Genomic DNA, 11851 nt, shown 5'->3' with positions numbered 1-11851 from the left:
GGAGCAAAGGTGTTCTCGAAACTGGATTTAAAGAGTGGGTACCACCAGGTGCGGTTTGTGGAGGGAGACATCCCCAAGACAGCCTTCCGTATGGAACGGGCCCACTATGAATTTGTGGTCATGCCATTTGGCTTGACGAACGCCCCAGCTACATTTAACCGCATGATGATGCGTGTTTTTCGGGATTTGATTGGAAAGTGTGTTTTCGTATTTCTGGACGACATACTCCTATTTTCAGCCACGGTTGAGCAGCATGACATTGATGTGGAGAAAGTCCTTAAGTTGCTCGTGGAAAGCAACGAGCTCTACGTCAATGAAAAGAAGTTGAAATTTTATCTGTTCCAGGTGCATTACTTGGGATATATAATTAGTGCTGAAGGCATTCGATTTGATTTGGCTAAAGTGGTCGAGATTGTCAACTGGGAAGTACCTCAGACAGCCTATGACATTAGATCCTTTGTGGGTATATGCCAGGCATACTCCACCCACATCGACAAGTTTTCTGACCTCTCGGCAGATCTCACCGATCTGCTAAAGGGAGTGAAGACAAGAAGGCAAAAGATTCGAATGACTCCACGAGCGTTGGAGGCATTCCAGAACCTCAAGGTGGCTTTGTCAGAAGCGCCTTGTTTAGCACTTGCCTCGTGGGACGACCCATTTCAGGTGATTACCGATGCGAGTAACATCGCAATTGGAGGTGTATTGCAACAGAATGGTCATCCAATAGCTTACATGTCTCGTAAGTTACTGCCCACCTAGAAAAACTATTCAGTCTATGATCGTGAACTCCTAGCAGTTATACAGGCCTTGAAACATTGGAAACATTTTCTGTATGACCATGACTTCGAGGTTCGCACTGACCATCAGGCATTACGCTGGATTCAGACAATGCCAAGTGCACAGTGGAGTGTTCGACAACACCACTTGAGTCAAATATTCCAGCAATTCGATGGTATGATTGAGTACCTTCCAGGAAAGGCCAATCCAATGGCCGATGCTTTGAGCAGGAAGGGACAAGTGTCTACGATTCAGACCACTAGACTTGATCTTGTTGGTACAGGACTGGATGACATGAAGCACACGTACGCGGATTCCGAGGAATTCGGTACACAGTGGGAACAGACATTGGATGCCACAGGACCATGCCACTTTCTGATACGCGATGGTTGGCTTTTCTACAAAGGCCAACTATGTGTCATGAAGTCGTTCAGGGCAGCTCTTCTCCATGATGCCCATGACGCCATTACAGGTGGTCATAAGGGCATGAATTCGACTCTGGAGAAATTGGAACGGCAATACTATTGGCCAAAGATGAGGCGTGATGTGTTTACATATGTACAACGCTGTGACATTTGTCAAAAGGTGAAAGCTCCTCGTGTAAAGAAGATAGAGTTGTTACAGCCCTTGCCAATTCTAACTGTTGTTGATAGATTTAGCAAATTTGTTATGCTTATTCCTTGCAGGGCCAATGTGACCGCCGAGGATGTTGCCCAGTTGTTCATTCGGCATTGGTACCCGATTGGCGGGATTCCTAGGACCATAGTGTCAGACCGAGATGCCAAGTTTACCCGTCATTTTTGGAGGGCATTGTTTGATAATTTTGGTACTAAGTTGAATTTTTCCAGTGCATTCCCCCACAGACGGACGGCCAGACAGAGATATACAACCAGTTGGCCTTTGATGTGCTGAAATGTTATGTCCACGATCAGCAAGGTAAGTGGGAATCATATTTGCCTTTAGTTCAAGCTATTTTGAATGATTCTTTTTCTTCAGCTATTGGCAGGACTCCATATGAGGCAGCATTTGGAAGACCTTTCCAGTCATTGTTGACCAGGACCTCGTCTTCAGTACCTGAAGCGAACAGAGTGACGGAGTCTTACCAGGAGATTTTAGAGTCAGTAAAAGACAGATTGTCTAAAGCGCAAGAGGCCTACACTCGACAGGCCAATAAAGACCAAAGGGATATGAAGTTTTCAAAAGGGGATTGGGTTTATCTTCGGATCATGAAGCAAAGATTGAAACAGGAGGCCAAGCGATGCCCAAAGTTGTCCTTCAAGAGCTTCAGACCTTTTCCCATCAGGAAAAAGATTAATGAAGTGTCTATGCAGTTAAAGCTACCTCCGAGTTGGACTATGCACGATGTATTTCATGTCAGTTGGTTAAAGCCATATGCAAGTCCAATCCCTTCAGAAGTCAAAGACGAAGCGGAACCAGATATTGTTGAAGAAGCAGAAGTTATGGTTCCAGAACAGATCCTTCTGCACCGTTTCAAGCATGGCTCAGGTCGAACACTACGACAGTTCCTCACGAAGTTTCAGGACCGAGGGACCCATGAAGCGGTATGGCTCGACAAAGAGTTTTTCAAAGACTATCCGGCGTTATTGACGGATTATTTGGAGGCTATGCAGCTTCCATCAAGTTAAGCAGAAGGGGATGTCACGTGCATCCCGCACTTGGATGCCACGTAGACATTTCTGTACAGAAGGTGCAGGACCTGGGATGGTGAACTGGTCCCATGTGAGCCCAGTCCGAGACGAGTCAACCAGGGATCCATCTCAATTGTCCGAGGTCAAGTGTGCATTGTCCTGCACAGGAGTCTAAGGTCAAGTGTGCACTGTCCTGCACATGAAACAGTGCCAGTCCGCGCTGTGAGTCTCCCTCTGGAATGATGTCAGTGACTTCAATACTCAGAATGTTATAGATTTCAAGCATGTTACAGATTTCAAGCACCCCGAGGTGATGCACACACTAGAGGTGGAGGACACGGGAGCTTGCAGGGTGTCAGAGGACATGGGGCCAAATAACACCAGATATGGTCATCACTTACTTAAGCTGGGAGCGCGACTCCATCTCGTTATTTATAACGGGATGAGACAGTGGCAGGATTCAGGAGCATTGACATGCTTTCCACGATCAGGGGGGGTAGCACAGTGGACTACATCATGGGGTCCATGGAGACCACACAGGCAGTGACATCTTTCACTATCCCCCCCTGTCCTATTGGTGCAGATCACACGTACCTCTTACTGTCACTGGCGAGCTCCACACCAGCCCCCACACAGCCCACACAAGCATCGCATACAACTTTCTACTTCACCCATGACTTGGCAGACATATATGAGCATCATGTATATGATGGGCTATTCCAGATGGATCCCCAGTCACCTCTAGACACACTCACCACCCAGCTGTCATCTCTACTACATACGGCCCCCACCCGCAGCTTCCCCCATCATACACACATCGCAAACACAGATAGATCTGGGAGCATGCCCCAGAATCGGTGGTATGATGATGAGTGCAGAGAGCTATATAGACACCTCCGTGCCCAAAGAGCACTAGGGACCATTACACAGAGACAGGCGAGCCGACAGATGAGGACCCTCACACGCCATAAGAGGCGTGCATATGAGGAGGCACAGTATTGAGATATATACCACCTACTCATGAGCAGAGATGCAGCCACTGCATGACACAAGATGAGAGAGCCTCGCCCTTGTTACCCGATTGAGGATCCACACACATGGCACACATATGCAAAGAGCCTCTACCATATCCCTCGGCAGCCGCCCATACCACAGCCACAGGAGTCCCGCCCTACCACCTTTACCGCCTCCATGGTAGAGAGATCTATCTGCCGGTTACAGCATGGGAGATCGGCTGACCACACAGGTATACAGAGTGAGCATCTTATTTATGCAGCTGACACACTAGGACCCTTTGTTGCTCACCTCTTTAATAGGGCACTAGTGGAGGGCCTACCAGCTGAGTGGACTATGCACACCATTGTGCCTCTCCACAAAGTGGGAGACATGCTAGACCCCAGCAACTACAGGACTATCATGATTGGTCATACATTGGCCAAACTTTATGGCGCAGTGCTCGAGGCAGAGTTGAGCTCATATGCAGAGAAGGAGGGACTGCGAGCACCAGGGGAGGCTGGACTCCGACGAGCTTTCTCCACTATTGACCACATTCAAGGCAGAGGTGCTATGCCCTTTGCAGGAAGACTCCAATGCTTCTGCGAAGCTGCAAGCCTACGTCCACTAGAGCTACCCTCTGGTGAGACGTCAGGCACGTGCAGAGTGTTCACGCCCTTGAGGTGAAGATCGTCATTTTGACTTCCAAACCCTTGGTGAAGTTTCCACTGATCATAGGTTTAGAAACCTCTTCCCATAGTCTATGTGCATCATTTTCTGGGTAAAGATAGAAGCACCCAAGGCTCAAGTCCAGAATGACACTACTAGGGAAGCATTTCTAGGCTGGGGACAATCAAACTAAGCAAGGGGGGGGGGGGGGGGGGGGTTCCCTACCAGCTGAACAGGAAAGCTGTCATTCATCATTGCAAGCTTTGCGCCACAACATGGCCCATCTGATAGAAAACCATTTGGCCTAGAACATTTCCTTAACATTCTACCCTCTAGGTAAAGATAGAATCACCCAAGCCTAAAATGACACTGCTTGGGAAGCATTTCTAGGCTGGGAACAATCAAACTAAGCAATGGGATGCCGGTTCCACGTGCCAAGGCTGACATGGAAGTCCTACCAGTCTAAACCACATGCCCAAGGTGTCACCTGATTGTCAAAAGAAGCTTGCAATACTCTTTCCATAGGCTGAGAAAAAGATTGGGATCGAGAAACCGGCCCAAAGAGTTGCACATCAGAGTACCTGAGAAGCCATGCTACCATATACTGGAGCCATGTGCAAGATTTATCAAAGATAGAAGATGGCAGCAGAACACCAAAAGGCAATCACAAACACATTGTACACCTGAATCTTACTAGATATTTATGTACACAAAATGGTTACACTTGAATGTTCCTTAAGTACAAAATGATAGTTAAACCGATCTCCAGATCTCAGCCCGAACATTGCGGTGTTAGGCCCAGTAAATCATCTTCAGCCTTGAGTCAGCTTTACATGAGATATTGAAAAATAACCCCAAATGCACCTTATATAGGGGTAGTAGGAGCAGGTCGGGCAGTAGAACTGGTCGGCCAGCTACATGACCTGAAAATCTCCATTTTTCCATTAATGGTTTCACACGGGCCTGCCCACAAATATCTCATGGCCGGTCTACATTTGGCGCCCATAATCAGCTGTCCAGCCTTCCCAAAATGTAGCACAATCACCTGCAAAACAGGTCAGCCAGATGTAGAGGGACAGGTGTGTCACGCATGCTTCCATGCCGGTAGAACTGCTGTCAAATTCTATAGGGCACAGAGGGAGGGCTCTCTTTAGGCCATAGACTGCCCAACGCCCCTGCTCGCCATGAGGAAGCCTATGGGTTGCCTTGAGATAGCCAGGGGCAGGTATACGTTTGAGAACTCTGCCAACCAACATGATGGATTTTAAATCAGCAACAATCAATTGCCAAAATATTGCATTCAAAGATATTCTTGTTTGGGGGAGTCCTAGCAGCTTCCCTGGAGGAGTCCTCCAGGTGGCAACCAAAGATAGACACCATAGTGAAGGGTCCTACCAGCCACATGCATGTGTGATAACTGGAGGACAACAGAAAAGGGAAAAGGAAGGAAAAAAAAAAGGGGGAATGGTAGCAGAGGCTGATGGAGCAAGGCCAAAGGCGGGCTGAGAGCAAGGAGGGAGGAGGAAGGAAGAAGGAGAAAGAAGAAAAAAAGAAAAAAAGGGGGATAGGCAGAGGCAGCCAGCAGAAGGCCTTGGTGAGAGAGGAGAAAATGAAAGTAAGAATGCTTGTGATACACTTCAGGCCTGACTCCCCAAAAAACAAATAGACTTTTCAACATAGTGAAACGAAAAAAAAATATCATGTTACCTCAGAAAAGGCTGGCTGTAAATTCAAATACTCTTGGATGAGCTTGGCACAACTTTCCAAGGTTTGTTACCCTTTCCAGAGAAGCATCCAAGAAACCTCGTTGTGCATTACTTCAAAAGAACATCTTCAAACAATAAAACCACAGGAAAGCTATCACACACTTGCAGTGCTTCCACTGTTTGAAATTATTCTGAATGTGCTGCCTTTCAGCAGCCAGGCCGTACTATCGGGTTGATATGCTCTGCATTTGAGAGGGTACTTGGAACTGTCATCAAGTTCTGAATAGTAGACAAAAGGTAGCCGAAGAACCACAAAACTTTCAGGAGGAAGCACAACACTGCAACCTAAGCTAAACTTATCACTGGGAACTCTCCCCTGTTGCTCTACTTGAGGAACACACGCCTCATCAAACTGCACCGTCGGGCAAGTGGCTATCAACAAAGGGAGGGGTGGTGTTACCTGAAAGATCATATCAGAAAACGTTTGTAAGTGCACGTAAAATGCTTCTTGGACTCAAAGAAAAAGAAGGGCATAAAAGATTTACCAGAAAGATACGCTGTAGTTGAGAGATGTTTCCAGCAAAAGCTGGAGCATTCTTTTTCTTTTTCTCTGACGTTTTGCTACAGTATGGACAGGACATATAGATGGGCAAGTTCATGTTGAGCAAGGTGTAGCCCTCCCCAGATCCATCATTCAGAATTTTACAGTGAATGCTATCAGGAACTTTCAAGTTCCAAGCCCTGATGTCAGCCGATGGCTTCAAAGAGCTTTCTTGGCCTACTGCAGCAGAAAGATTGCTTGCAAATACATCGTGCTCCATGCCCTGGAAAAGCTTGTGGTGATTCTTTGAAGCTTTCATATCAGCTTCTGTACCCTTAGGCTTGTGCTGATTTGCAGACAAAGTCTCTCTAGCGAGGCCGATTGAACCCAAAGCTTCTATTTGTTCATGAGATAGTAGAAAACGATGACCACGCGGACACTCATGCTCGAACCCAAGATAAGCCAAGGCATGTTTGATTCCAACTGGTCCAGCTTCTTGCAATCTTTCACTTGCAATGGTCAAAGGAGGAACCCCAGCCATAGCCACAGGTGTAGTAGTCCTGTTTCTCTCCTCAAAAACATGTTCTTTGTCCTGATAGATATTTTCCAGTGCTGGTAACACTTGCTGAGGTTCAACTTGTCCTGATTGTTGTGTTGCTTCTTTCTTCTCTTTAGTGCCAGCTTGTCTGACATTTTTCTGATGTATCTGTCTCTGCTGGAGAGGAGGAAAAGCAGAATCCCCATCAAAGGTATTCCTCGCTACAACATCTGCAAAAAGTCTTCTTTCATCCCATGCCACGTTAGAGCCAGTCAGGGAATGTTGCTTCCTCTCATTGAACACTGTTTTCTCCACCACTTTGTTATTCTTCTCATTTGATGCTGCTTTTCCTTGTACACCAGCAGGCAGATCAATCTCACCACGTGCATGTGCCTTCCCTTGTTCCAACACATCCAAAAAACTCAAAGTTCCTATCAAGGGGCGGGAACTGTTGGGTAAGAGCTCCTGTTGGTTAGGTTGAGACACCTGCACAGGAACACCACCCGTCCCTTGCATTGAAGAGCCCGAGACATATGATATCATCCAGGGTAAAAGAAACTTCTTATTGTGACTAAACCCGCTTTGAAGCAATCCTGTGGACTGCTGATAATACTTTGCACCACCCAACCTCACCAAACTCCATGCTGACCCACCCATGGGCTTATTACCTTCACAGTCAGGAATTATTAATGATGGTAGAAGGTCCTCACAATTAGGGAACTGAAAAAATGTTATATTGGCACTCTCGTAATCAAATGGATCCTCTCGTAGCTTCCTCGATCTTCCACATGCACAAGCATGAAGGAAAACCAACCCACTTGAGTGTGGCTTTGCATGCCTACCATCGATTTTGTCTGGCAGGTCCAGCTTCTCATTGTCCTTGGCCTCTGAGCTCTTCACCTCAAATTTGTCACTTAGCAATGCACCTGCAGAGCCTTCTATAATATCATGAACCTTATGAATGCAAGGCCTACCAGTAAGACTTATAGCATCACAGAGTTGCCTTCCTGATTTCCAAATCGCTTCACATTCCCCTTTCAACTTGTTTGTGTATAAGGCCACTGCAGGACCCCTCACCATTGCCTGGAACATGCGTAAAGCTTTCTCAAGATGAGACTGGTGAAGAAGAGTTGGATAGCATGGAGGTAGAGCCTTTGTGTACACAGCAAGTGCCGATGGGAACATACGCTTGCACCATTCTGCTGAAAATTTCATGTCAAGTTCTGTTCCACATTCTAAAGAGCCCAGGGTTACCCCCAAGGCATCTTTACCTTGGGTGGACAGATTGGCAGGCTCTGAAGACCCTCTTCGTGAGCTTCCAGCAACTCTTACAGGTAAAACTTTCTTGACATCCCTCACCGGATGGCCTTCTCCAGCAACAAGAGCCTCAACTAGTATATGACAAGCTGATAACCAGTTTGACATGCTTGGGAGCTCTGGTGGGTTACCTAAGGGTTTCGAAGCTCCACCTGATCCTCCAAAAGCTCCAGCAGCAGCCGAGGCAGCAGCAGCCGCTGCTGCTGCTGCAACCATTCCAACCCCCATAGAGCCACCAGTTGAATTGGTTAACACTCCTCCTCTGCCCCTCAAAATTTCTGCCTGCTTCCAAACAAAATCTCTTATTGCTTGAACATCTTCACCAGAACTGCCTGTTAAGTCTGTCAAAGCATTCTCTGCAACCTCCTTTCCTCTCAACATATCATTCATGACTCCCATTGCAGCTTCTAGAGCATCTCCCCGAAGACTTGGACCCTTGTCTAGAAGACAAGCTACTCGCATTGTGTCTAGCACAAAAAGTGAAGATCCACCTAATGTCCCCGAAGCAGAACCCATGCTGCTTCCTGGGCCCCTTGGCCCAATCCCTGAGCCTCCACCAGCTAGAGCATCACCAGACCCTGCTAAAATCTTACACTTTTTCACTAAATAACGTATCTGAGCCTCTAGAGATGACTGCAGTTTCTTCCGTAGTCCTCCCTCTGTTTTATTAGTTGCCCTTGCCAGCATGACCACAGCATTTGAACCCTTCAGTTGTACAGTTTGTCTAGAAGTGAGGATTGGCCCTCCTGGCTGGGAAGCAGGCATTACCTGTGCAACCGAGGAGTCTGAACGATCATCAATATTAGAGGTGGAAAGAAGGGAAGTTGCTGTTGCATCATTGAAGTCTTCAAGGAACACAAACAACAGCACAGGTGTGCACTGCCCTGGAAAAAATGATGGGGCTGAACCCGACATGAGAGCTATGGTAGATGCACTTCTTCCAAGAGCCCCACTTCTTCCAGGAGATTGACCTGATGAATGAGGTGAAGGCCTTACAGAAGAACTCCTCTCTACTGCAGAAGGAGCTGGATGCAGGCCTGGAAGAACTTGTGTTTTTACAAATGGAGCAAGTAGATGTTTTGCATTCTGCAGAATACGAAGGGTCCGCAACAGATGTGTATCAACCCGTGCACCCTCTTGAACAAGCAGGATCACATGACAGACCTGTCATTAGAGCCCACCACCATCAAGCACGTTAAAATACTCTTCAGTTTTTCTAGACATGATTTGATCTTAAACACAAACTTTAACAAAAAATGGTGCATGTTGGAAGTGTGTTGAGAGTCTTGATGCTTACTGAAAACATAAATAGAAGACCTCGCAAGGTATTTCCTTCAGATTCTTCCATTGAGGCAGCCAGCCCCTCCATTCCAACATCCTCGTTCAGTACATCTCTTGGCAGAGATCCCCATGTAAACTGCACATATACTGCACCCTTGTCTTCGTCATGATAATACTTTAAACGTCTTCTCATCCAGTCCAGCCTTTTCAAGCCTTTATAACTGCACGGGTAACTTGAATCCATATCTGATTTCCTTGCATCCTTTTCTTCCTCACCACCAGAAGCATGCCCCTGGCCCATCCTGTCCCTTGCCAAATGTCCTCTGCTGTGTGGATCATTGTTCGAGACATTGAGTTGCTGCAATGAATCGCCAAGCTTACCCACTTTCTTTTCAGCTTCTTGAAATGCATTCAAACCTTGGTTGTTCTCAAAAGGGGAACTATACTCCCAGCATGGTTCACCCTTGGAGCCAAACACTTGTCCATCTAATATGCGGTTTAAGAGTTGAGAAACATCTGCTTCTGATCTTCCAATCACTCCCACAACCACTACCCCATTAACAGAGGTGTCAACAGGGGGTGCATCTATGGCCAGCTGCCCCTGTCCAGACGCTGTCGAGAAGGATACATCGGAAGGGGCCTTTGACGGGATGGAGGAGCTTGGAACCGAAGAGGGCAAGGATGATGCAGAAGAAGTAAGGATGGTTATTTTTACACCAGGTTGGATAGGGTTATTGGAGGGGAAAGCTCTGGCAGAAGCTGAGGAGTTGAGGAGGGAGAGAGATGGCAAAGGAGGGCACGCCGGAGGGGGATAAGAAGGAGAAAGAGGAACTGTGTGAGTGGGAGGGGGTGGGAAGTTAAAGCCAGAAGATGGAGGTGTATAAGGGATGGAAGAAGATGACAACGGGATAGCAGAAGAGGATGAAGACTGCGGGGCAACACCTGAAGAGGATGACAGTGTTGAAGATCTAGAAAGCACTCTCAGGTTTCCACTGATACTCTCCATACCTTGTGCCACCTGGCATGAACCGGAGTGTGCCGAAATTTGTACCTGCAGCTCAAAGCCAGGCTCCAATGGGCTTCAATGGCATCAAAGCATCTTCACAACATTACCTTCAAAATAATGAGAGCAGGTTGAAGGTTAGGGTAAGACTTCAAGTTTAACAAAAGGTTTACATCCTTTATCAACCCATCGTGAGCCTAGGTCATGAGAGGGTGTGCAATCTGAAGGGATTGATTTTTTCAGAAAATTCATGGATGATTGCCACATAGCGCTAACTTTCACCTCAATGGTGATGCCGTTGTATGGCGGGGCAATCCTGGTCCCAAGCCCACACCGAGGATGGCATGGCCACTAATGAGTGGGACCAGTTTGTAGCCGATGGCCAGAATCTGTTCTTGACTTGCTGATGATACGCTGTGCAGACCCCACAGCCAATTGGCCACATCAATTGTAGAATCCTCACTCCCCAGGCTTCAGCCTATCAAATCAATTGCAGAGTTCTCACTCCCCAGGCTCGTAACAGCGTAGGGTCAATTTTTCTTCCCCCATAAAAGTTACTGGGGAGGAAATGTTGCCCCATGCGCGTTCTCAACTCAGTAGGATGATGGTGAGTGCCGATTCTTATCCATACATAACAACCATAGAATAACAAACCCTACCTGGCTCCCAAGGGCATGTCAACTGCGATGGATGCCCATATGAGCTGCCTGCAGCAACTTTGACTGCTAAATGAAACTCTGATCGGAAGCAGCTATCTGTATGGGATTTGTGCGGCCCCCTCCTCTTTCTTTCTCTCAGAATGTATTCTTTTACTGTGCGCAAAACCACCCCCCATGAGCATGTCACCATGAGTTGAATAGGATTCTATGTGATCTGAAAACCAAGAAAGCCTACCTGTCTCTGCGAGCGATCTCCGGACTGCATTGCGTAACTTGAGCTATTTGATTTGTTTTGTTGACGAAGATCGCCCGCGCATTCAACCTTTAAATCAGCCTGTGATTTTATTAGGTCTGTAATGAGCCAAAGTCTACCAATTATGTTTGGCACACCCTTACACAGTTATTAATATTATTATAATTAGTCAAAGACTCTTTGGTCCTTCCTACAGCTACTACACCAAGGTATGGTGGAGAGTGGACATCCTGGTTGAGTCTCAATCATACAGTCAAATTTCTCAACGGTTAGGGAAAAAAATGTTTCTTTTTTCTTTTTTGCATTTGTTGCTTGTGACATCTTTGACAAAATGAGATTTCACATGCATGTTTGATTCCCCATAAACCCTAACCGATAATTCTTACTCTCGTTGAACAAGAACCCTAGCTTTCTTTGTGCATGAACATTAATTGTCTGTGTAGGCCACCCTCCTATGACTTGGTT

At 46.8% G+C, this 11851-nt stretch overlaps 1 protein-coding gene across 13 annotated transcripts in view; it reads right to left on the bottom strand.

Annotated features, from left to right (window-relative positions):
* The window catches only part of LOC147634150 (uncharacterized), a 41665-nt gene extending 30104 nt beyond the window's left edge, over nt 1–11561 (bottom strand). For 3 of the 13 annotated variants that reach the window (XM_086805281.1, XM_086805291.1, XM_086805292.1), the window contains exons 1-4: nt 11369–11561; nt 9488–11286; nt 6340–9354; nt 5796–6254 (exon numbers count right to left, since the gene is read on the bottom strand). In XM_086805281.1, coding sequence (XP_086661407.1) covers nt 5949–6254; nt 6340–9354; nt 9488–10477 — 4311 coding nt within the window. In that variant the 5' untranslated portion in view covers nt 10478–11286; nt 11369–11561 and the 3' untranslated portion in view covers nt 5796–5948. Of the gene's footprint in view, nt 1–4952; nt 5331–5795; nt 6255–6339; nt 9355–9487; nt 11287–11368 lie in introns of all 13 variants that reach the window. The other 10 variants (XM_086805289.1, XM_086805290.1, XM_086805286.1 and 7 more) reach the window with 7 other exon arrangements.
* Nucleotides 11562–11851: the final 290 nt, after the last annotated feature.

This window comes from Cibotium barometz, chromosome 11 (genome assembly GCF_041138505.1).
Source record: "Cibotium barometz isolate CiBa-2024 chromosome 11, ASM4113850v1, whole genome shotgun sequence".
Taxonomy (NCBI): domain Eukaryota; kingdom Viridiplantae; phylum Streptophyta; class Polypodiopsida; order Cyatheales; family Cibotiaceae; genus Cibotium; species Cibotium barometz.
Note: the sequence above shows the minus strand (reverse complement) of the source record. Positions and strands in the feature narration are given on the sequence as shown.